Source organism: Lactuca saligna, chromosome 7 (genome assembly GCF_052625555.1).
Source record: "Lactuca saligna cultivar CGN05327 chromosome 7, ASM5262555v1, whole genome shotgun sequence".
NCBI lineage: Eukaryota > Viridiplantae > Streptophyta > Magnoliopsida > Asterales > Asteraceae > Lactuca > Lactuca saligna.
In genome coordinates, this window is record NC_136423.1 from 47,048,701 (window position 1) to 47,075,147 (window position 26,447).

Sequence of the window (26,447 nt, forward strand, 5' to 3'; positions counted from 1 at the left end):
AACAAAATAAATACTTTGGAATATTCTATTTCGGAATATTTTGAACAACCAATGTCAAGAATGCCCTTACGTACTCCGAAATACGATATTCTGGAGGAAAAAAAAAAGACCATTTCTCCAAAAAAAAATAAAAAAATAAAATTATATAAGGGTTAGATTTACCCCTATTCCCCTCTTATTTTCCTAAGTTGTACGAGAGTTAAACAAAAGAAAATATTTACAAAAAGATAAATGCAGAGAAAGATGCGGAGAACACACCAAGCGCACAATAACAAAAACAATCTAACCTCTTCGAACAAGTCATTAATTTCCTCAATACTTCTTGTGCTGTTGGAAACCTCCTCCCACAATTCCTGTTTCCTCGAACATCAACAACACCGCTACACTGAGCAACATCAAACTCACATTCAGGAGGTATACTATCATCAATCAACAACTTGCTTTACGATTTGATGGATTCTCGTTAGTTTCTTTTCAGATTTCGATTATATGCTCTTCGTTTTAATCGATGTATCAATTCTACCGATGCCAACACCTACCTTTTTCTTATAATGTTTAATGTTCATTAATGAAATTTCTTTTAGTTATAAGGATTCTCATCTCTTGATTATCTATAATGTCGTTTGATTGATTATTTGATAGACTTCGTCGTGCTGTTGATTCTGATTAGTTTATCTTGAGATTTCGATTGTCTTCTTCGTTTCTCTTGAGCACCGCTTGATTATCTGTAATGACATTTGATTGATCGTTTCTAGTAGTGATGCGTGCGATTAGTTTTGAGTTCATCAGAGTATCAATTCATATTTCGATTTAAATGATAGTTTCTTTTGAAATTTTGGTCGTGTTTTTGTTTAAACTGGTATATGAACTGCGCCAATACCATCGCCAAAGTTTTGATGATGTTTAATGCTCGTTTTTTAAATGTTTACTTCGGATTAGTGGCGTTTGATTGTTCTTAAGACTTGATACTGATGCTTGCTTTTTGTTTTGAGTTCTTCAGAGAATGATTTTGTATACACAGATTATCAACTACATTTGTTCCTTTTGTTTGTGTGTGTTTGTTGATCAGATTTTATAGATTTAAAAATGTTTTTACCTAATCACGATCAAGAAATCACTGCATATTTTGTTTTTGTTAAAAAGTGGATTATTTTCGTTCTATAATGACACTTAATGATTTATTCAACCATTACTATTGGCCATAAGGATTGCACATTAGGTGAAGTCAGATGTTCTTTGATAAAATATGTATGTTTAATGTTATTACTTTTGACTAATCATATAATAATCTGATTTAACTTTCAAATTTGTCATGAGCAGATTAAAAGGACTTCAATTTGGGACAAAAGAGTGAAAGACAAATCTTCCATCATGAAATATAAGAAAGGAAGGATGGTGGAGGTGTTGACCAAAGACAACTTTTGTCACCATTCTTGGCGTTGTGCCAAGATACTTTCCAAAAATAGCCACAATTATACTGTCACTTATGATATCTACCCTGGTTTTACCAACAAAGAAGACATAGAACAAATATCCATGGAATCAATTCGACCTTATCCACCTTTATTAAAAATCCCAGAATCTTGGGTTCCTGGTGATGTAGTTGAAGTCTTTCACAATCTTTCATGGAAGATGGCAATTGTTTTGAAGGCTTTTAATTGGGATCAGTTTGTAGTCAGATTAGTTGGATCTTCTCATGAACTCAAAGTAACCAAATCAGAACTCCGTGTGCCACAATCTTTTCAAAATGGTGAATGGATTGTTATTGACAAGTTCAAGACATTAATAAACTTGAATTCTTGTAAAGATAAGGTTTTGAAGTACAAAGAAGATGTTATGAGTAATGATAGTGTCATGAGTTCTAGTGATAGTTGTAGCATTAATAGCTATAATGGGTCTGATTGTTTTGAAGATATTGAATGGCGTGATAGTGATGCAGAGTCTGTTTGTGAAATGGAATATGATGATGATGATGATGATGATGATGGGTGTGTGTCATTGGAGGATGAAATCCATAGACTTGAGTTAAATGCATATCGATGCACAATGGAGGCATTACATGCATCGGGACCTTTAACATGGGAAAAAGAAACAATGGTAACAAATCTTCGTATGTTGCTTCATATATCAAATGATGAGCATTTGATTCAGATTAAAAACTTAATTTCTGCATCTAGTCATAATAGATGACAATTTTCTTGGTAAAACTCAATTTTCCTTCACATAATTGTAAAAAGCATTTGTACATTTTTGCTTCTATTGTTATATAAGAAAACTACTGGTGTTCGATAAATTTGGGTAGTTATATGATGGTTGTGTGCATATTATATGTGATGATAAATGGTTATTTTGTGGGATATTATTGATGTTTAGCCTTGATTTTCCAGGGCCAAAGTACTGGCTTGAACATCTTTTCTAGTGAAAGCAGGGATCATATGACATATGCAGAATTATATCTGAGAATACATGTAAGTCTCAAATTATAGATTTTCTTAAAAATACAGGAGCAAGATCTCGCAGGATGCTCAGGTATGGAAAAGCTTTTACTTTAGATTCTTTACCTTGCTTTTTTTTTCGTAAATTTTTCTTATTGGTAAATTATTTTATTTTGGTTTCTTTTCGTTCCCGAAGATCATGTTTGTTACGTGGGACAAGGCAAAGACAAAACAGATTGTACTATGTTACTAGATTGATGTGAGTATTTCATATTTAACCCAAAAAGGTGGGATAGGCTTTGCCCTGGATCTCTCGTATTTGCAAAAGATGTGAATGTCTTCAACATGCTCATCATCAAACATATCCACAAACGTAGCCATAACAATGATTGGAATTGATGCATTTTCGATTTTGAACATTAAATGAAACCTTGCAAATCTTTTGGTAGATAAGGGGTTAGGGGTGGATCAAAGGGTGTCAAAGGCATGTAGTTCACACCTAAAAAAAAAAAAACTATTTTGGTTTTTGTAGTGTAAAATAAAGAGTGAATTGCATTGGTAATCTTGATTTTGTTTTTTGAAATAATAATAGGGCATACCTAGGGTAACACTTTACATATTTGACGATATAAGTTATTGATTGAGGTTTAAAAAACGTTTGAGAAAAAGATGATGTGGTCAGAAAAAATAAAAAGGAGGTATTTGTAAGGGCATATTAATCTTTCGGTCTCTCGTGCATGTGTCAAACGCATGTTTAGTCCATATTTTCAAAAGTTAACTCGGACCGTTCCTGTGTTAGTTTTTTCAAATCCTAGGCAACGATTTTAAACCCTAAGCGGCGGCGGTGATGGTGTTCGTGAAAGCTAGACCTGGCATATGTTCTAGGTTGAAGGTGGTCGATCGAAAAAAGTTATGCTTGATTGTTGGTGGTTGAAAGCGCTACAATATGTGTGTATGTGGAGGCTATTAGTTTCCGGCAAGGTGGAGGGCATCTTGGATCTGAGACGAAGGAATATCAGATGATCAAAGAAGAAGGGGTATCTGATTGGAGAATGGGGAGGAGGAGATTGAGCTTTCGGTTCTGAACAATGAAAATGTTGGTGAATGGTGCTCCGACGATGGTGGTCGACAGTTCTCCTGCGATGGTGGTGGTCGGTGGTCTCATGGTGGAAAAGCAGTGGTGGTGTTAGTATTTTTTTTGTAGGGTTAGGTTTTGTTGTTCATAATGAGAGAACCGATGAATAAGGGTATGAACCATTTTTCTAAATATAATTACTAACAATAAATAATTGGAAAATAAATTAACAAAAGCATTATCGTCATTTCAGATTCGACATGGACTAAATTCGTAATAACAATAAATAAATAGAAAATATAATTACTAGCAATAAATAAATAGAAAATAATTGGAAAATAAATTACAAAGGGCATTATCGCCATTTCAGATCTGACATGGACTAAATTCGTAATAAAACCGTATATCAAGGATCAAGCGTGCAATTTTTAAACAAACGAGACACGTTGAGTTAATTTTTGAGTAAATTACTGAAATCGTCCATGTGTTTTGGTCAAAATTGCACATTTGGTCCCTAACTTCTTTTTTGCACTCGGATCGTTCCTGTGGTTTGATTTTGTTGTATTTTTCATCCCTATAGTTTGGTAAAAGTTGCATGTTTGGTCCCTAACTTTATATATGTAAGGGACGAAAAATACAACAAAATCAAACCACGGGGACGAAAAACGCAACAAAATCAAACCACAGGGACGATCCGAGTGCAAAAAAAAAATTAGGGACCAAACGTGTAATTTTAACAAAACCATAGGGACGATTTCAGTAATTTACTCTTAATTTTTACATGCAAGTTTTAAACAAACAAAGGACGGTCCGAGTTAATTTTAAAAAATAGTGATTGAACGTGTGTTTTGACACGTGCATAAAGGACAATTCATGCAATTTACCATATTTGTAACTGAGTGTCTAATTACTATTATTTCAACTTTCTTTATTATGTTATTAAGTCATGCCACCATTAAGTTTATTCAGGAGAAGAAACAATACCTTGGTTCGTGCTTTGAATGGGCTGATAAAAAATAAAAAATTGAACTCTTCAAATTTAGGAAAGGAAAAAAAAATATGATTGTTTGTATTTTTTACATATTTTCTTTCTTGTGTATGTATATGTGTGAGAGAGAAGTAATATCTAATTCATCACTTCCTCTTATCTAAATCCAATGAATTTAATATATTATTCATGTTGTTGTAGCACTTAATTTTCTTTATTTATTAAAAAAATATGTTTTTAGCTTTTCAATCAAAATAAAAAAAGAAAGGATATGGATAAATGGAAAGATGAGAGAAAGAAAGAAAAAGAATATTGATGATATATAATTCCAATATATAACATCTACAATTTATCTCACATAAAAAGTTGTGTAATAAAACATTAATACGAATTAAAAAGATAAGGGCTATGATTAAATGGCATAATTATAATACAATTATGCATCATTTACTCACAATCTTCCAATGTTCCACTTTGTAGATGGTTTCGATAACTTGTTTAATATACATAGACGAGAGTTTGAACTTCATCAATTATGTGGACATCGGAGAGTTTCAATTTGTGAGTTGCATACCCAGTTGTTCAATGCAACATCCGTGAATCAGGGTTAAACGTTTGAATGTTCAGTTTTTAATATAAATTCTATTGGAAAAACCTGATTATTTGCATCTCTACCTACTGTTATCAATAATTCACCCTTTACCTCACAACCTCTCTTACATCCATCACTCAATGCTTTGAAACATACATAAAGCCTTTGAAAATAATTGTAGTCGGTTGAGGTTTACTATTACACCACCTTTACATATTCAATTTGGGTTTGATCTTAGCTGCTCATGAGCATAGTTCGAAGTCCTTGCGTAACGGTCACCTAGATTACCTTCAATTAACCCTTTGGCCTTTTTTTTTCTGGACCTATAACATTAACCTAGTAACACCATGTGGTTGAATTTTTGTTTCATATCACCAACCATTCTCCAATAGTTTATCTAGAGGCTTGTTTGCAACTTCTGTCACATAGTGTTTTCCAATCCACTCAAGTGAAATAATTTTCCTATATTTAAACTTTATTGAACATACATATGTATATGTCATACTTTTGATTTGAAATGATCTCTCTTTGTACATCCAAGATGCATGCAGTCTAGCATATGTTTTCTTCAATCCTATTTCAAATCATGGCACCATTATTGTATTGTCACACTTCGCAAAGTAAATTCCCTATCCATTTGTGTATATGTAGTTTGTGGCACAAAATTTGAGTTAAGAAGGGGGCTCAAGCATGTCACCAACCTTTGGTTTCATCTTATTCTATCCGATTGTTGGATCATGAATTCTATATTTGGAAATGATTTCCTCCTCATTTTCACCTTATTTTGCCAATCATTAGCATGATAAACTTGAACACTAAAGTCATTATCCATATAAGAATTACATAGATTTTCACTACTCAATATAATATTCATAAAGATGTCCTTACACTTATTAAGTAACGTAATGAACTCTTCCTTTGGTTCACGATCCATGTAAATTCCATGAAGCTCAAATCAACTTCCAACTTCGTTCAATCCAAAAAAGGCTCATATAAACCATCAAATTTGTTGTTGGTTTCTTCGTCTATGATGTAATTTTGAACTCCTACACAACATTACATCACCAATCAAATATCTTCAGCAAATACCATAATGTAAGGGAAAAAAAACAAAAATTAGATAACAAAATAACATTTATATGTACACATTTTCTTCATCGTAACACCTTCAATTACCTAATTTTTTCTCTCACTCTTAAAACTATACCACCAATGTAACCATTTGTTTCCTCTTAAACTCTACTTTACATGATGATTACTTGCAAAAACCCAAGGTTTCCAATTCTAATAAGTACGTAAATTTGATGTAAAGTTGATGTTAAGACGTAACATAGCTAAACAGAGATACATGAAGATTTAATGGACATATTGGATGTCACATCGGTTAGGTCACTGACTGTGAATGGTGAAACATGATAGATGGCATATATGCAAAAAAAAAAAGTTGAAAAGTTTCGGTTATAAAGCACCTAAAAGTGATGTTGGGTAATGTTGGGTTTTATTCAAAACCGTTTTCCCAAAAACGCTAAAAGCAGCAATGAAAGCTTTAAAAATGTGAATAAACTTAAAACTATTTTTAACACATCAATGATTATTTTGCAAATCATTGAAGTATTAACACAACCATAGAAGAAAAAAAATTTACAACATTTCAAGACTTTGATTCCTCTTGGGAGGTTGGAAGTTGATGAAGATGAAAAAAAGACTCAAATGAGAGCTTCTCTAGAAGTATACACCAAGCAAGAGTAAATTACTTCAAGATTTTAGCATACACTTGTATTAAGTTGCTCTTAATTCATTAAGACTTATACCAAATAAGCCTTAAGGAGAAGCAACTTATGAACCTTCAAATCAAGCGCCAAATTTCAAGAGAGAAGAGAGTGAAATAAGCTTCATATTCTTGGAATTAGCATCCAATAAAGAGAGAAAAAGAGCACAAAAGAACAAATTTTTGGTACTAGCAATGCACTCCTTTTATACATACTAATATGTACCAAAGTCAAGCAAGCATTAAAAGAAAGTATGGTAGTGTAAGATGCAAGGCAACACTTAAACTCTTTCCCTCTCATGCGCCTTACGGTTTTGATGCACAAAGCCAAGCGTTTGGAGTGTGCTTACTCTAACTCATAACTAGTAGTTACACGCCTAACTAAGTGGTTACTCAAATTTCCAACTTATTTGTACATGACACTTATATTCATAACATACGATATTTACTAATTTTTATTCTCTTTATTATTATTTCCTAGAAACAATAATTCTCAATATGTTGGTAAAATATCATTTTTATAAAATGATAATTTTCCAATTAAATACAAGTGTTTATATTTATTAATAATCTTATTACTCTAATAAATAATCAATTACTAGTAAATTGCTATAAGGTATGACCATATACAATCATATTTTATTATCAAATATCAATCTATAATTACTCCTGAACATAAAGATCTTTCAGGTAAAAATGTGTTTATCACTTCATTTTAATTAATCATTTTTATTAAAGTAAAAAACTTGGATCCTACTGACCTCTTTATCCCCTCAAGTAAAATACATTCAACCCTATATCCCTTTATACCTTCCACTTAAATCCACCTTCCTCCTCCCCTTCTGTTGTCGAAGCTTTCGACAACATCAGTGATCTTGCTGACATGTGAAAGATTAGTTAGTTGCCTCATTCGACCACCACTAACATCATCGTTGCCATCAACTGGTATGTGAAGAATCCTTCGGTTGGATCAGTTAGAGCTAACAACATCGCCACCATCAAGCTTCTTCTCTATGACTAATCTAAGTTATGAATCACTGGAACCGCCGCCTTTAACTACATCCTTCCATTTGGATTGTTACCTTCTACGAAAAAACTATGGTCTCCCCATGATTTGGTTTAGACCACCCTATCAAACTCTTTAGTTTATCCGACGTTTTGGTTCCCGTAAAGGGTTTCCTGATCTAGTTTCTTAGGTGATTTCTTTCGGTTTTGATTTTCCTGGTTTGCTTCAGATTTGATATTTTCATAGGTTTAATTTTCTTAGATTTCCATAATAATTTGCTTCAAATCTGGTTCCTGATTTGATTTTCTTATAGTTTGCTTCAAATTTGGTTCCTAATTTGATTTTCTTATAGTTGGCTTCAAATCTGGTCCCAATCAGTTGTGCTTTTCACCACTTCCTTTTCAATCCAATTTGGTGGCAGTCTTGCCGAAAAAGACGAAGGGGGTGGTGGCGGTTCATTGGAAGAAGATTGGAAGAAAAGTGGGAGGGTGGGTGGGTGGGTTGGGTGGAAGGGGTAGGAGGTGGGACCCACATATTTGGTTACCAATTTTTTTTTAATAATAATAACCTAGATAATAATAAAAAGATTTAAAAAAATACAAAGACTGACAAAATAGTCTTTCTAAAAGTGATACGGACCAAAGACACAACAAAACCAAACCATAAGGATCTTCCGAATTAAAAGAAAAATTTATGGATCATTAACGTAGTTTAATCATTAAAATATGTTTTTTTATTTAAAAAATACATTTTCGTATAAAATATTATTACATTGCTATGATCTTAAAACATATTTTACGTTTTCATATAAAAATAAGTTTTTTTTTCTTTCACATAGGAAAACAAAGTTTTTTTTTTCTTTCACATAGGAAAAAAAGTTTTTTTTACGTATTTATTTTATATAAAATATGTTTTTTTATATATTAAAAAAATACATTTTCGTATAAAATAATATTACGTTGTTATAATCCGAAAATATACTATTAAATACGTAAAAAACGTAATAACATATTATATAAAAACTTAATCCTAAAAAAAACAACAAAAAAGTTTTTTGTATATGCAAGTATTTAGGTGCTATTTGTTTTTTTAAACCACATTTGACCACTTATTGTTGCGCTACGTAACACTTGACCTTTCGTAGTTGTTTGTTTTTCATAAGACTTCTAAATTAAAAATATGTTGCGTGTGTGATGCGTGTCACATCACTTGACCCTCTATTTCAAGTCTCTTCACACCTTACTTTAACTTATTGTAGCTGTCTGCAGAGATTAAAAAACAAATAGACTTTTTATTACATGTTGTAGTCGTTTGGTCCCTCTCTTCTACTACAGAGAGTAGCAGAGGTGGTCCGCAGACTTCAGACATTTTCGCTTCAAAAAACAAACGACACCTTAGTTGATTTGAAGCGAATATGCAAGTTTTTTTTTTTTTTTTTTTACGTTTTCGTATAATATGTTATCACGTTAACGTTTTTCGTATAATATATCATCACGTTAACGTTTTTACGTAAAAAAATGCTTGCATATTCGTTTTAAATCAACTAAAGACGTTAAGTTAACGTAAAAGTATATTTAAGAATTATAATAACATAATAATATATTATACGAAAATGTATTTTTTAAATACATAAAAAACATACTTCACTTAAAATAAATATATACAAAAAAAATTATGTTTTTTTTTAGTATTACGTTTTTGTATAGTATGTTATTACGTTTTTTTATGTATTTAAAAGTATATTTTGGGATTATAACAATGTAATAACAGTTTATACGAAAACATATATTTTAAATATATAAAAAAACATATTTTACATAAAATAAATATGTAAAAAAAATCTATGTGAAAGACAAAAAACTTATTTTCATATGAAAACGAAAAAATATATTTTAAGATTATAACAATGTAATAACATTTTGTACGAAAACGTAGTTTTAAATATATAAAAAACATATTTTACATGAAATAAACACGTTAAAAAAACTTTTTTTTTTCAATGCGAAAGAAAGAAAAACTTATTTTTATACGAAAACGTAAAAACATGTTTTAGGATAATAGCAATGTAATAACATATTATACGAAAACGTATTTTTTAAAATACATAACAAAAATATATTTTACGTAAAATAGATACGTAAAAAAAAGCAAATAAACTGTATGTAAATTTTTTTTATAATATGTTAAAAATATATTTTATTTTATTAAAAAAAGTATTTTTATATATATATATATATATATATATATATATATATATATATATATATATATATATATATATATTCTTTATTAATGTATTAATATTAATTAGTTTTCGGAAATATAAAACAAGTTTGGATCTAGTCTAGTTGGCTAGAGTTTTGGTTGATTATGGAAAGGGTGAGGAGGCCCCAAGTTCAAATCCTCATCCTCTCACCATTTATATGATTTTAAGACAAATTATAAAAATGATCCATCTGGTTTACGAAATGATACAAATTCAGTTCATTTATACTTGAAAATATGAAAATGCCCTTACAAATTTAGTCTCTAACGCCTGAATACTAACGAAGTTAGTAAAAAGGGAGGGTCATCCGTGTAAGTTTTGCAAACCACAAGGACCATTTGCATTAAAAAAAATTAGCATGGACTGACTTTGAACCTAACCTTATATATATATATATATATATATATATATATATATATATATATATATATATATATATATATATATATATATATGAGTCTGATTATTGTGTTCTAACTATCTATTGTATGCATGTATGATTGATTCTAAACCAATCATTTTAGTTATTTTAATAAAGTAATTAATGCATATTATATGTTAGAGATATAATGAATATTAATTAAACCATCAGCATTTAATATGCATTAATTATTTTCTTAAAATAACTAACATGATTGGTCCAGAATCAATCCTACAAGCCCACAATAGATAGTAGAAACATTTGAACCTAACTTATATATATATATATATATATATATATATATATATATATATATATATATATATATATATATAGAGAGAGAGAGAGAGAGAGAGAGATAGAGAGAGAGACAGAGACAGAGACAGAGAGAGAGAGAGAGAGAGCTAGGTTCAAATGTGGATTGACATCTATTGTGTGGATGTGTGGATAATGTTATTCTGTGAGAATTACAAAAAAAATATATTGTTTGATAATATGAATACGTTCAAGTTTATATAATTATTTTAATTACTAAGCATTTTCACCAATTAAATCCTCCATAAGGTTATTATATATTTTTTTTAATTATTATCATTCTGTCAGAATATTATCGAGATGTTTATTGAGTCGTATTCTGTAAGAATTAAAATAAATAAAAAACGATGAATGATAACAAAAATAAATTAGAATTTGTGAGAATCCATTAAAATAACAATAGTTATATGAGATTTAACGTATTTACATTACTAAACAACATATTCTCTTAGTAATTCTCATAAAATAGCATTACCCACATGTCCACATAATAGTTGTTCATCCACATTATAACCTAGCCCTATATATATATATATATATATATATATATATATATATATATATATATATATATATATATATATATATATATATATATATACACACACACACAAAATTGCAAAAATGGTCCCTGTGGTATGCAAATTTTTGGGATTTTCATCCAAACCACGACTTTTTTGGATTGGTGGTTCTTTTGAGCTAGTTTCTTTGCGTTTTTGGTCCCTCAGTAACTAAAAAGACAATTATGCCCTTCTGATATAAATTTTTATACATTTTCTTTTTAATTTAAATGAAAAATAAAATAATTACCTAATTTGGGCCTCTCTCTCTCTCTCTCTCTCTCTCTCTCTCTCTCTCTCTCTCGTAGGAAGGCACCATAGATCTGTACAAACACTTTAATGTCCATGTGACCTCTTAATACCCCCAACCCCAAATTTAAGAAACCCAAGAAAAGTAGAAATGAACGATCGATCATTCGATCTTCAAGCATCCTGCTCTACGAACCGAAGTTCCACTCGTTGCAGAATCTGAGAATCAAGTTCTCCTCAATGGCGGTGGTGATGTTTGTCCGTAGTTTCATTCCAATTACCAAGTCACATTAGGGTGCAAATGTTCGTAAACATGGTAGATCTGAAGACGAAATCCGTCTCTCTACCTCTTCTCATCAACGTCAGTCTTCAGTCGCGAGCTTATATTTCTGATCTTCTCCTTACACAAGCTCTTTTCAAATCCCACCTTCATCACAACTGTTGGAAGCCCTAGTTGTATCGTCTGTCTGAACCATAACGCCACCATCAGATGAGAACATTCACCGAGAAACCCTAGCCACCATGAACATCCCAAATATGTGTTTTCAGATTTTCCAGGTCTGATGGGGTTTCCCTACACATGAACATCCAAGATGTAACACCGAAATTTTCAAAACAAAATTTAAAATAGTTTATCTCTTTAACACTTTTCATAAAAATCTCCTTTTGTTTTAAATTATAATACATGACTCTTTTTTCAGTCACTTAATAAACCAGGATCCTCAAACAAACTTTTCCTCTGGTGTATACAATCAAGCCGGTGCCGTCCCGTGATCCTAAGAAGACCTAAAACACATAGCACAAAACACTGTAAGCACGAAGCTTAGTGAGTTCCCCAAAATACCATACATAACACATACTAGCCACTCGAGGCTATAACTCTGTGGGCCCCTGGGCCCTAACTTTGTGAACCCTCTAGTCCTAGCTCTGCGAACCTTCCGGTTCTAACTCTGATATACTTTGATATACACATGGAATAAATCACATAGAAATAATGCAGTGCAACACATCACATAAATAGCATACATTAACTCTGTCACATAACTCTAATTACCACTCAAGGTAACGTATAGTAAGAAGACTCACCTCGGATATCTCAGTAAATCTCTGACTCGGTAGAAATATGGTCTAGCCTCCGCCTGATCACATAAGGTAAATACTCTCATAAATATAACTCTCGAGACTAGACTCAACTCTCTCTTGGCATCCTCAGAAGGGTAAAAGACCATTTTACCCCTCTCTTGGCTCAACGGCCCCATTGTTGACCAAACGCTAAAAGTCAACAAAAGTCAACGGTCAAACTTTGACCCGACTCGGCGAGTCTACACGTGTTCACTATCTCTCTAGTCTTGCTTGGCACGTCGAGTCTTTCCACTTGCTCGACGAGCTACACCTGGCATGAATCGCGGGGCTACCCCGACTCAACTCGCCGAGTCTTAAGATCAACTCAATGAGTTCCACCTTGAACTCCAGTCCTCTATCCCCCTTCTGACTCACTGAGTCATTTCCCCCAACTCGGCAAGTTACTCATTGAGTGACTTTCGGGAAACCCTAGCCCTACTCGCCAAGTCTGCCCTTGGACTCAGCGAGTTCATGCCATGCATAAACTCAATTGGCCTCCTGAGGTCAGATCTGTTCCTTTAATCCATAGATCTGACCTTCCCAAGCCTGATACTCATGTAAAGCTCGGATCTTGACACTCATGTGACGTCTAGGAGGTTTCACTTGGTGATTTAGCCCCAAAAACAACACCCTAAGCTCATTACCTCTATAACTCAACATAAAGCAAGCTGGAATAAGCTCTTTAGACCATTATGGGCCCAGATCTGAAGTCTCAATACGAATAGGGGCCATATTCTCACAATTCATTCCAATAAAGGACATAAAACCCTACATATATGGATTCCTTCAACAAAACAGATAAAGGGGCGATATAATACCTCAAAGATGAAGTCTTTTGATAGAAATCCCCAGATGCACAACCTCTTTGGTCTCCTCTAAGCTAGAATCAACTCCTTCTTGCAAGAATCAACCACAAAGATCAAGAAATGGCTCCTTTCTTCTCATGAACGCTCTAGATCTTTTAGGCTTTCTCTCTGGGGTTTGGTAGCCGCAAATGACGGCCCTAAGGGCCTTTAAATAGGTCCCAAACCTGGGAAATTGGGGTTTCATAAAATAGCGCGGACTCGCCGAATCCACTCATGAACTCGCCGAGTCCGGTCATTAATCCGGATGAGAATTCGTGACCCTACTTGACGAGTCTAAGCACCAACTTGTCGAGTCCCTCCACAAACTCCAAAATAAATGAATCAAATAATAGACCTGAGAATCCGGATGTTACACAATATATTCAAATAAATTAACTTAATAGATATGGGAATGTCAATCTCATGGAGAACAACACCATATGTGTGTTTTTTTGAGTTTGGAAAATAAGACCTTCATCATCTAGTTTTCAAAATTCTAATAGATTCAACAAGCCTATTCTTATTTTAATCGTGTAAATCGAGGTGGGTTTGAAGTCAGGTGGTAGATTCTTTTTAATTTCAGTTATCATGCTTAGATTTGAATTAGAATTTAAGTTGCAGGTTAGATTTTAAGTTTAAGCTCTTGGTTTTGATTTGAGGTTAGAATTAGAGTTCAATAATGGTAGTGGATGTCGTGATTGATTGTTGTTGTTGGAGGTGAACTGTGGGGTTTGTTGGAGGTGAACTGTGGTGTTTGTTGGAGGTGGAAGCAGACGGTGGTCATAGGGTGGTGGTGGTGCCGGACGGTGGTCAAAGGGTGGTGGTTGTGGTAGATATTTTTGAGTTCATGAATATGTTCTTGAGTGTTCTTGAGATTATGAAGGTGTTCTTGGGTTTTGGGAGAGAGAGAGAAAGAGAGAGAGAGAGAGAGAGAGAGAGAGAGAGAGGTCCTCTATTATTTTTTAATTGTTAAAATAAATATATATTAAATTTTCATAAAAATGAAAGAAAAATGAAAAATAAATACTCCAATGGTATTATAGTCATTTCAATTTTCGGAGGGACTATTTTCACATACAAATCACTCCAAAAGGACCATGAATCCAAAAAGTTTAGGGTTTGGACTAAAACCCCAAAAATTTGCGTACCACAGGGACCATTTTTGCAATTTTGTCATATATATATATATATATATATATATATATATATATATATATATATATATATATATATATATATATATATAGGATGATGTTCAATAGAGAACTATAATTAACCAAAGAACCAATTTTTTCAACTTTTAGAACTTATTTTTTATAAAAAAAAAAACTAAAAATATAGAAATTCATAACTTTTTATCATTTTTCCAATGATATCAAATCAATTTTTTTTACGTCAAATTCACAATGTGAATTTTTGAAAATTCACAACGTAAATCCGGATTCACACGGTGAATCCGAAAAATATTTTTCACATTCACAATGTTAATATATGAATTTAAATAGTTTTTAGATTTTTTTTTCGATAAAGAATAAGCTTTAGAAATTAAAAAAAAAAATTGGTTCCTTAAAAAACCAATAATTATGGTTCTCTATTGAACTTAATATATATATATATATATATATATATATATATATATATATATATATATATATATATATATATAATGTAGATTTTCTTTGGATTTTTGAGGAATTTTGTTGGAATTTTGAGGTATTTCACCATATTTTCTTTTTTTGGTCGCTACTGGATTTTTTAAATCTCACGCGTGTATCCCACCGTCTCAATCCTCCATTATATTTTTAAATTTTAACACATGTATCCCACCATACGTCTTTTCCACCGCTTTTAATTCCTTCTTCAAGACTCCTCTTTTTTCTATTTTTCTATACCTCACTCGTAATCAACTAGAATTTAAAGCTCATGCGACATCCCCTCCTATGTTCTTCCTTTTTCTATTGGAAACGATTCGGTTTTTGATTTTTGAGTAGGTCACTTGTCCGACGAGTTTATTAAGCTCCCTCTTTCACTCGAACTGGTCCTCCCTCTCTCATTCCTATTCTATTCATGTGAAATTGGGGATTTTTAGCATTTTTTTTGTTATTGGTTATGTATTTATTTCTTAATGAGCGATTGTGGTTCCAAACATTGGATTTCTTCTTCAGGTAATTCTCTCTTCCAGTGATATCCTCTATTGCTTGGTTATCACAAAATACACACGAAAGTAACCCTAACGTTCTCCTCTCTAACCCTAAAAAGTCGATGTTCAACTCTCTCGACCAGCACTGCTCCACAACCATCACCACCTACTTTTCTCTCTCCTAGATACTACCATCAGAAAACTTTGATTTCTTTAGTTCTTCATGTATCATCTTTGTTTGATTTTGAAACTGGTGTTTCTTTGCAGCATGAAGTTGTGCATGTGTTGTTCTAAGACCGATTTCCAAATGATCTATGGTTTTGATTTTAGGGCTTTTTGGTTCTTGGTTACCGATTAAAGGTAATAATTCTTCTTTCAATTCCAATGTTTTTTTTTTGTTTTTTTCCCTTAAATTTTGTTCTTTTCTGATGCATCGATTGAGGATTTTAGCATCTCATTTCTCTGATGTTGTTTTCCCCAATTAGGAATGCTCCCAAGTACATCGTCAAGATTTGAAAAAAGGTAGACTTCGTGCTTTTCTTTCCCTCTGCATCGCCACCTCCAACTAATTTGAAAGAACACTTGCCACTGACTATAATCAAGCTGTAGATTCGACATATCTGCCATTTTGGCTGGTCAGCATCCTATTTACCTTTTTTAGTGTCTTCTTTCCTTTATTAAAGGTACAATTGTGTCATGGATTGAGATACATGAAGAGATGGGATCAAAGGGTTCTAATGTTGTATGTAAGTATTTACTTATTTACGATTTCGGTAAATCATTATTCAATCCCTTCTCTCTCTACTTTAACATGGGATTCTCTTTTTGTGTTTGGCATTGTGAATTTAATTTAGGTTCAAGTTGGATCAAACCCACAAATTATATTAGAAATGTTAAATTTCTAATGGTTGATTGCCACTCTCATGATGGATTTACAGTGCCTCTTTTGCAGTTGACATATAATCCTAACCATAGCATAACTTCATATCCATTAATTGAGGAGAATGGAGATCAGGTTGAAGATAATGGCCTTTAATGTTTAAAGTCCACCAAAAGTCCAACTTTTAACCTTCTTCCTCTTGCTCTCACTCAAACTCTACCATAGTTTCAATTGAACCGTATACATTTCTCTTCTAGCTATGTCAAGGTTCTTAATTTTTTTCTATCTCAAATTTTTATATGGTAATATTTGTTTAGTAAGTAAAGATGAAAACTCTATACTGGATTGGTTGTAGAAACAAGTAATGATGATATATTCATAACAAATACATACATATTAGGTTTTTCTATCTCAAATTTCCGACAGGTTCTTGACCATAAGCAATTCTTTCTTAGTAGTAAACATTAAGTATTTTTTTTCCAATCAAACAAAAAAAGCTTCAATCTTTTTTTCAAATTAGCCATTTTGTGTTGTTATATTTGGTTTTAGATGTAACTTTGTGATACCATATTTCACGACCCTTTCTTATTGTTTTAATAGGAAGAAATTTGGAACCTCATGATTCTTCTCAAGTTACTTATTCACCAGTGGTTGATGAAGACCTTCTCATGATTATGAAGGTAAATATTTTGTAATTAATGTATTATACTATGTAGATTCTGTCTAACTATAGCATTGTACTTTCAAATGTTTTTCTTATTCGAACGTTATACATTGAGAAATCTACCTAACTATAACATTAAAGTTTGATTTGTGTGCTCGTGACACTTAAAATAGTATTTTAGTTTAAGACAAGGAACATTGAGCTTGATGGAAAACAGTTAAACTACAAATATAGGACTGCTCGTCAGGAATGCATACTGAATGACTTATTGATGTCCTAGCTCCTGTTGACAGCATTGGCATCAAGCCCATGAGTAATATCTATAATCTTTTGATTTGTTAGTTTTATCATGTGTTCCTATGATTGTGTCTGAATGCCACTGCTTTTCCATTCGTTAAGGGAGCGGTTTCTTTTTTCTTCTGATGTTGTAAATGAATTAAAGGTCGTTGGTCAAAGCAATTATGAGTTGGTATACTTGTATGATGTACATCTTGTGGATGCAGTATGGAAAGAATCAAAGTTAATTCCTCTAAACGTACCTATGGGAGTGTTGAATTAAATATAGGGTTATTGTCACTGTAGCCCAATAATGTTTCGTATATTGGTTTAAATGGTTCCTCTTGATTTTTTTTTTTTTTTTTTTTTTTTTTTTTTTTTGCGTTTAAAGGGTACGAACTTGTGTTTTACCGGTTAATTTCGTATCTTTACCTATTTTTGAAGGTTACACTGCCTTTGTCACCTGCCAACTAAGCAGGTGTCAACAATGATTCGGTGGTGAGTCGACTCATCGTTGCCACATAAGCCAAGAGTCTAAGCACACAACCGAACTTCGTCTTCTTCATCTAAGAGAAAAGCAAAAATACCCAAACTTTTGGTTCCTTTGTGTTCTTAATCGGAACCCAAAAGACACCTGACTAACACAACCTTCATACCTATTAATCCAAACCCAACATCAAAATCCCCAAAGACACCTGATCCCCCCTTACTGATATCCTAATTAGAACTTCAATTCATCGCCGTAAAACCATTGAATACACAACCATCATCACCAACTGTTGTCTGTGCTAAAAATAAAAGAAACATAGAGGCGATTCAGCAAGAAAAGGGAGGGGTCTTCAATTCAGCTCAACATGATCAGATTCAGAGCGATTTAGCTCAACATGCTCGGATTCAGGTTATGACCAATCGAAGGTTGACATGAAGTTTGTGACCCAATTGAAGGCGATTCAGTGAGAAAACGGGCAACCACCCTCTTGAAACTTCCCGTTTCTCCTGCGGTGAGAACCAAAGCATTGAACACTTCCACCGACAACACCGGGAACCAATCGCCCATCTAATTGGAGTATCCAAGTTCAGTGACGATGAAACTTTCACACCTTTGATGTTTAGGGGAGTGGGAGGCAGTGCAGATTAATCCGACATGAGAGGCATCAAGTTTTCTAGTAATTCATTTGGAGGAGGTGTCGGAAGTGGTGGTTCACCCTTTTCTATTAGCGACGATAGTGGTGGTGTGTTCATCTTCTTCAGTGGGGGTTCTCAACAGAACTCCATTAGTCTACATAAATCTATCTTCGATTTCAATTTCTTGTATCACCACATAATCGTTAATTGCAGATGTTGGACGATTTTTGTGACAAATGATGGTGGATTAGTGGCGGTGTTGGAACACAGGTTAAAGGGAATAATATAGGCAGCCATCGGTAGAAGGAAATGGGGAATTAGGGCTTTCCGGCGATGTAGGGATGTGTGTGTGTGTGTGAGAGAGAGAGAGAGAGAGAGAGAGAGCGCGCTTAATTGATAAGAGACTTTTGATGAGGTGACATTTTATTAACTTTAAACCTGCTGACTAGGAAGGGGTTCACCGGGTGACCCCTTCATTTTTTTTAAAAGGACTTTTTAAACTCTAAAAACATGAATTCGTACCCTTTAAAAGCAAAAATAAATCATGCTGAACCATTTAAACAAATATACGAAACATTGTTGGGCTACAGTGATAATAACCCTTAAATATATTTATCTTATTAACTAAACTATCTAATTTGAGGTTTGAACTCTCACGTTTGTTTGCTTTTATGCATCAAAAATTATTTAATATAAATATGTTCATTTTGCAATATGTATATACTATAGAAAATTAAATCTAAACAACGATTTTTTTTTGGAATAAATAAGAAATGTCTTGTCCCTACATAGCTGTCTGGGCCATCCTCAGGACGGCCTTTAAATTTACTATATATGGTACGTTAACACTTTTGCATACATCTTTTAATTAATTTTTTTTACGAGTAAAAGTCACCACGGCTAATCGGCTATAAACTCAAACCAATGAAGGTTTTTATATATCTATTTCTATTATATTAAATAAAGACTTTACAAGGGTCAAAGTCAACTCTCAATAAGTTCAAACTTCAAACACACCAGTCTTGATAACTTCAAAGTTCAAACTAGCTACGAAATCTTCATCAATGGAGGACAGAAATGCTAACATAATCGGCGGTATATCTATCATCAATCTCATTGTATTCATCATAATTGCCAGAATCATTCTCAAACTCACCGAACCGTTTTTCTTGATACTCGGAGCCTGTATCGCTGCTATCCTCGCCATCATCGTTTTCTACTTCATCAGGCGCCGTTTTCAAAGCAGGAGGCGGAATCTGGAGACTATAATTGCTTCCGAAGGTAAAGAGCTGCGAATCGAGTATAGTTTTCTCCGGAAGGTAGCCGGACTTCCGACGAAATTCCGGTCAAAGGAGCTTGAAGAAGCCACCGACAACTGGAAGTCGATGATCGGACAAGGAGCTTCGGGATCTGTTTTCAAAGGAAGCTTAAAGGATGGTACGGCTGTTGCGGTGAAGAGGATCCAACATGGAGAGGAAAGAGGGGGAAATGAATTCAGATCTGAAATTTCCGCCATAGCTAGCGTACAACACGTAAACCTAGTACGCCTCTTTGGATACTGCATTCAGAGTAACAATCTCCATTTTCTCGTATACGATTTCATTCCAAATGGCGCCTTATCGAACTGGATTTTCCCACGCTCTTCCTCCGCCGTGATTAACAACAATTGTGGCGGATGCTTGTCGTGGCAACAGCGATTGAAAGTCGCAACCGACGTAGCAAAAGCCCTATCCTACCTACATCACGATTGCCGGTCGAAAGTCCTCCACCTCGACGTCAAGCCGGAGAACATCCTCCTTGACAAAAACTACAACGCGATCGTCTCCGACTTCGGAATATCAAAGCTCATGAATCCAGACGACAGTAGAGTCCTAGCATCAATGAGAGGTACAAGAGGCTACATAGCTCCGGAATGGTTGCTCGGCCTAGGAATCTCGGAGAAATCAGACGTGTTCAGCTACGGTATAGTCTTACTAGAGCTCATCGGCGGGAGGAGGAGCGTGAGGTCGATTGACGTCGTCGACGGTAACAGATCAAAGAGGAAGTTTGAGTATTTTCCGAAGATGGTGACGGAGAAATTAAAAGCAGGAAAGATCATGGAGGTGGTTGATCAACGGTTGTTAGTTCTCGGCGACATTGATGAAAACGAAGTAAGAAAAATGGTGCACGTAGCGTTATGGTGCATACAACACAAGGCGAGACGGAGGCCGAGCATGGTGCAAGTGGTGAAGTGGTTGGAAGGGCTGGCGGCGGTGGAGCAGCCACCGGAGACTACGATGATGGTGGTTGACCTACTTGCTATAGGAAACGATGAACATGGTGACGAAGGGGGATGGCAGAATCGTAATAAAAGAAGAAAGCCAGGGGTTGTTGCTAGAGTAGCTTCACAAATAACTGGCTGCCTACCGTTGGCACCAATTTCAACAACGTCGGCATACAGGTCAAAATCGTTCACCTATACAATGTCTATAATTACTCCTAGATAGATACTTATTTTTCATTTTATTATTTTATTTCATTTTGAGTAAAAGTAAAACCGAAACGTGTCGTTTTTGAGTAAAAGAAACCCCTTTCGGTTTTAGGTTTTCTGGGTTTTTGATCATCATTTTTATATTATTTTTTTGGTGTGAAAACTGAAAAACTAGTATAACAACAGCTCAATTAAAGTGTATATGTAAAGTAATACAAAGAAAAGATAACGGGTTTCATGTTGCTAGTTTTCTGGTTGAAACATTCTTATCCAAAATTTCTGATTAGCTATAATAGGTTTTATTTAGTGTAATTTAACTGAATTTTATTATATTGTGATGTTTGGCTTAATTTTAAGATACATATACCATAACCACCATACATATATGAAACTCCCAACATGCAAAAACTATGCAACGTCGTACAAAACAAACGCGCTCCTACATAATGTTGTCATTTCATTCATTGTTTTCACAACCCTCCACATATACAAAGGCTTTGGAAAAGTACAAAATCAATCTCAAATCAAAATTCACAAAAGAGCTGCTTCTTTATGTTGTAATATTAGTCTTTATATAAGATTTTAACATTTTTTGTACACAATTACAAATAATCTTACAAATAATTTCAAAAAAATGTCATTGTCGCTAATATTTTGTAGGTAGGGTTACCATTTGATATGGCATATCGTGTAGTTGTTGACTTGAATTTTTGGTTGATGTGAATAGCCACGTCAACACTTCAATGAAAAAAGAGAGGAAACATATCTCATCTTTTAAAGAATTAACCGCATTTCTTGCATCAAGTTTTATTTAGACCGTTCGACATTAAACATAAGTGACATTGTCGCCAAAGCGAAGAATTTCTTTTTGCAAGTTTGATCGTAACCATTAAAATGTTTGACAAAGCTTCAACACCAAGGAAAGATTGTGATTTGCCTCATTCATATGTTATACTTGCAAAGAGAAGTAAAAAAGGTAGGAAGTAGTGAGTGTCATTATGTTTGAGATGTTAGAGAGCGTTTTTCAATGGTGTGATAAAACTAACATAGACAATACTTATTTATACTAGGAAAGGAGGGGAAAAGTGGTCATTTATGCCAAAAAAAAACTCCACTTGATTACTTCTTGGAACAAAATAAAAATGTATTTAACGGCTAGTTCTTGTGAACTGAATCTCAAACCAATTTTTATCAAACCGCAACCAACGACCATAAATTAAAATAGGTACTAACCATTAGTTTTGCTCTAAATCGGATAGACTTGTGCCGATTGGACTATGAACTGATTTCAAAATCCATTTTATTTTTTTAACGACATAATTATATTACAAAGGAGTTAGCAAGCCGCAAGGCCAAGAGACAACCAACCAAACATCCAAAACAACAAAACACAAAATGACTAGAAAATTACATCATGGACAAAATAGGATTTTGAAGTCAACCAATTCAATTTAAACCGTTTTTAGACCTAGTAAAAAACCAATGAAAAGACTTAACCACTATATTATCACATAGATGGTTCTTCTTCAGCTTATCTTTATCAAATAAAGCCTTGTTCCGAAACATCCAAATATGATACCACATTACAAAAAGCACTCCTTCTAGAATCTTATTTCTTGGTTTCCTAAGATGAAGACCATCAAACCAAGAGCTCCAATATATATTTAAGAGAGAGAGAGAGAGAGAGAGAGAGAGAGAGAGAGAGAGTTAAAGGCACATCTGTCCCCATCATTGCATGATATTTCCCAATAACAAAGAAGCAAGATGGCAGGAAATAAAAGGATGATTTACCGATTCCACCACATTCCTACAAACCACACAATTCAACTAAGGAATATCCATACCCTTCCTCGAAATATTCGATCTGGTAGGGACTAATCAAACATCAACTTCCAAGCAAACGTATTAACCTTGATGGGGACCAATTTAACCTATTTAGTCTATAACGAACTAGACTCGAGCAAAATTGAATCAGTATAAGGCGAGTAGAGGAAAATCAAGAAGACACTAGAATGATTTAAATTCCATACCCAACTAACAACAAAGAAGACAAGGAAACCACTTGAAGCAAAGAATGGAGAAGTTCACTTTGCACGCCTTCGCCACAAACCCAAAAGAGGTCTACGAAAAGACCAAAACCAAGAAGGATGACTCATTTTTCAACAATTTCCACTTCCTTATTCATCTCCAAGTCAAACATTCTTGGGAAAAGGTGATCAAAAGGGGTACCCCCATCCATGACTCCTTCCAAAAAGAAAACTGGGAACCATCACCCAAAACCTTCTTGCATTTAGACATTAAATTCACACCTCTTGGTGAAGAAGATATCGATATAAATAATGTCTAACCAAGTAGAATTTTTATTCCTAGGAGGCTCGTGATCAAGGAAACCATGAGAACCATGAATAGATTTAACAACTCGAACCCAAAGAGCATCAGGAAGAGTCTACTTGAACAACCCTATTAAGAGCAAAAAAAATTGTTAACCCTAAGGCCTCGACTATATATTTGGAAGACAAGACATTTTCCTAACTAACCCAAGCTATCTTCTTCTCATCCTTATCAACACCCAAAAAGAAATTTCTTCTCAAAGATTCAAGCTTTGCCAGAATACCCATAGAAACTTTTAAATTCGACATACAATACATCAGAAGAGAACCTAATAGTGATTTCAAGAGAGTTAAATAAATGACCACCAACAGAAAGAGATTTAACCTTCTAGTTGGACACCCAGTAGCCAGTAGCCATCAAGAATACATGTTAGCCATCTGAACACCCAGTAGCCGCATAGTCATTAAAAGAAGCAATACTTTCAACTTTATAAAAATTAAATCCTACCCCGAGAAGCCTATATTTATGGATATTGAGCTTCAGAATAGAATCCAAGAAAAAACATCAGAGAATATCCCAACAATATTTAAGAAATTATAATCTCTACATTCTCCAATAAAAATAGTGTCTATATGCAAAGAAGAGTATATCATACTACCAAAGAAATCACCTTGTTCTATCACCCAAGAAAAAGATAATTGAAGCTATTCCATCACCATAATGAATAAAAAATTTGGTCCTTAAAGAAGATTATAAATGTTGAGTTTGAAAGAATTCTCCAGAACTATCGATACAAGGTACTTCGAGCAGACAACAGTATCTGTGAATTCACCATTGTTGAATTTTTGTTGATGAATCTGAATGATCTTATCACCTTGGCTCCGCTTGTGAAAACACTTAATGATAAACAAGTCACCGACAAAAGAGCTTACATTATAGGGTATGCTCATGTGAAGAATTTTATTAACTGTTATCTTACACACCTAGGATTAACTGACTTCGAGATTGCTAAAGCTTACAACGAGCCTAGGAAAAAACCCAATACGGAGTTCGAGGGTGTTGATATAGAATAGCATAAATATGGAGAAATACTTTTAAAGCCTTTGGGTGTTGTTGTTCAAGGAAATAAGGTTAAGGGAGTGCATAAGAAACATTTCTTTTACATTGACTTGAAGAATATGTATTCTACAACTAATCTAACAAACCTTTTGCTATGAATAGTGAAGTGTAAGAGGAATTTTGATGCTGATAAAATGGAGATCAGAAATGTAACACCTAGTTTCCATGATATTTCTAATTTGAAGATAGAGGATTGTAATTTGATCAAGTAAAGGTCTTGGACTTCAAAGGAATTGATTATAGACCTTATCAGGATATTGATAATGTTGGTTAAGTGATTAAAGCCCTCGAATTATGCTTTGAAGTGACAGGGGTAAAATGGTAAAAGTAATATTTTAGGATTATTGCATGAATTGTGGTTTTAGTTCGTCATGTATTATGTCAAAAGTAACTAAATATAATTGTGGGGCTTGTCAATACCTTCGTGTGGATATAAAGATCACCGAAAACGGATTTGAAATAAAGAAGTTACGGTTGTTTAAATACTAGATCTTGGAAGTTATGCCCTATGTTGAGCGTATGATAGTCCTCTACGTTGAGCGTAGGTGGGAATGTTGGACGGGGTTTTAGTGAACTATGTTAAATGTTGGTTAGGCTACGCTGAGTGTAGTCTTGTTGGAACAAAACCCTAAATTTATGGTTGTAAGCCCTATTTAAAGGCTCTAACTCCTTGAGATAATCCCAATGCCCAGCCTCCACCCTCTCAAATGACCTCCTTGAAACCCTAGCCGTCATTTGTGAGTTTTAAGCTTTTGGAGTGTTTTGTGTTCACTTTTGAATGAAGAAGAGTATCGTAGAACCACTTAGGAGCTCAAATCAGTGTAGATCTGGAAATTGCATCCTCTTATCCATCTCCAGAAGGTATAAAGCTTCTATCTTGATGCCTTTTCATGTTAGATCTAGTTTGATCTTGAGATTATAAGCTTTTCCCCCATAATATTGATCCATGTGAGCATGGCCTACTCCAAACCTTCTGAATGTCATTTTCTGATGTTTCTAAGGTTATAGAATCATAAAAATAATTGCTTGGACACTCTCATCCTTTCATTCATGAGTTCTTGATAAAAAAAAAATATGGCTTTATGCACTTTGGGTTTGGTTTTGTGCTCCTTATAGCCATGCAAATGGATAAAGTCTGAGACTTTATCCATTAAGATGTTCATTTTGATCAGATCTGAAAGATTGAGGAATTAAGCTTTTGTATTAAGAGCTTAATAGAGTTTTTGGGCATCAATGTCCTACATTAAGTGTAGCCTTCTCTACGATGAGCGTAGAGCAATGTGTTACGATGAGCATAACATCACAGTTATGAGTGATACTTGATTAATAGTAGGGATGAGTAGCAGAACTCGGTACCCGCTTTCGGAACCAGAACCACCTCGAAGCGGTTCCAGTTCCGGTTCTTATTTTTATGGAACTGCTACCCGCTGGGTACCCGCCGGAATCGATATATATATATATATATATATATATATATATCACAAACACATACTTTATACGGTATCTCGTATACGTAACGAATTACATAGTACAGTTGTCGATAACTTTCTTGTATGTTTACAATAGATATACTTTTATTAGTTTTAAAAATTCAACCAATTTAACAAATAGGGTACCCGCTACTGGAACCACTACCCGCAGGTTCCGGTTCTGGTTCCAACATTTTAGGAATCGTCGGTTTCGGTTCCAGATAATTAGGGCGGCTACCCACATATGCACATCCCTAATTAAAAGGTACTATCTTTGTATCCTTAACACCTGAGATACATAGTGAGACTTAAGTGTAATGAGTGTTATGCT

The 26,447-nt window shown here is 33.8% G+C and overlaps 2 protein-coding genes and 1 long non-coding RNA gene across 7 annotated transcripts; all 3 read left to right on the forward strand.

The window, feature by feature from the left end:
• The first annotated feature begins 220 nt into the window (after positions 1 to 220).
• On the forward strand, positions 221 to 2,762 carry LOC145003928 (Plant Tudor-like RNA-binding protein). Of its 2 annotated transcripts, none has more exons than XM_078962833.1 (4): positions 221 to 414; positions 1,321 to 2,097; positions 2,388 to 2,529; positions 2,632 to 2,762. In XM_078962833.1, exons 1-3 carry the CDS (start codon positions 232 to 234, stop codon positions 2,484 to 2,486), a joined length of 1,059 nt encoding a protein of 352 aa, XP_078818959.1. In that variant the 5' UTR covers positions 221 to 231; the 3' UTR covers positions 2,487 to 2,529; positions 2,632 to 2,762. The 2 variants fall into 2 exon arrangements, with proteins under 2 accessions (XP_078818959.1, XP_078818958.1); XM_078962832.1 differs by having other exon boundaries at positions 2,388 to 2,468.
• Positions 2,763 to 15,485: 12,723 nt separating this feature from the next.
• On the forward strand, positions 15,486 to 17,860 carry LOC145004130 (uncharacterized). 4 transcript variants are annotated; one of them, XR_013662283.1, is made up of 6 exons: positions 15,486 to 15,807; positions 16,050 to 16,142; positions 16,268 to 16,304; positions 16,466 to 16,929; positions 17,263 to 17,342; positions 17,561 to 17,860. It is a non-coding gene; the product is annotated as an uncharacterized LOC145004130 (long non-coding RNA). The 4 variants fall into 4 exon arrangements; XR_013662282.1 differs by having other exon boundaries at positions 16,466 to 17,342; XR_013662281.1 differs by having other exon boundaries at positions 17,263 to 17,860.
• A 1,539-nt stretch (positions 17,861 to 19,399) lies between these two features.
• Positions 19,400 to 21,443, forward strand: LOC145004128 (Protein kinase superfamily protein). The gene has a single exon (XM_078963023.1). The coding sequence runs from the start codon at positions 19,792 to 19,794 to the stop codon at positions 21,211 to 21,213; it is 1,422 nt and encodes a 473-aa protein (XP_078819149.1). The 5' UTR covers positions 19,400 to 19,791; the 3' UTR covers positions 21,214 to 21,443.
• Positions 21,444 to 26,447: the final 5,004 nt, after the last annotated feature.

Bases quoted from the DNA above. Each gene is read 5' to 3' on its own strand.
- LOC145003928 (XM_078962832.1), top strand. From the start codon at position 232: ATGCAGAGAAAGATGCGGAGAACACACCAAGCGCACAATAACAAAAAC. The intron at 2,098-2,387 runs GTAACAAATCTT...TTGATTTTCCAG, and splicing joins CATGGGAAAAAGAAACAATG to GGCCAAAGTACTGGCTTGAA. The intron at 2,469-2,631 runs GTAAGTCTCAAA...TCGTTCCCGAAG, and splicing joins AATTATATCTGAGAATACAT to ATCATGTTTGTTACGTGGGA.
- LOC145004128 (XM_078963023.1), top strand. From the start codon at position 19,792: ATGGAGGACAGAAATGCTAACATAATCGGCGGTATATCTATCATCAAT.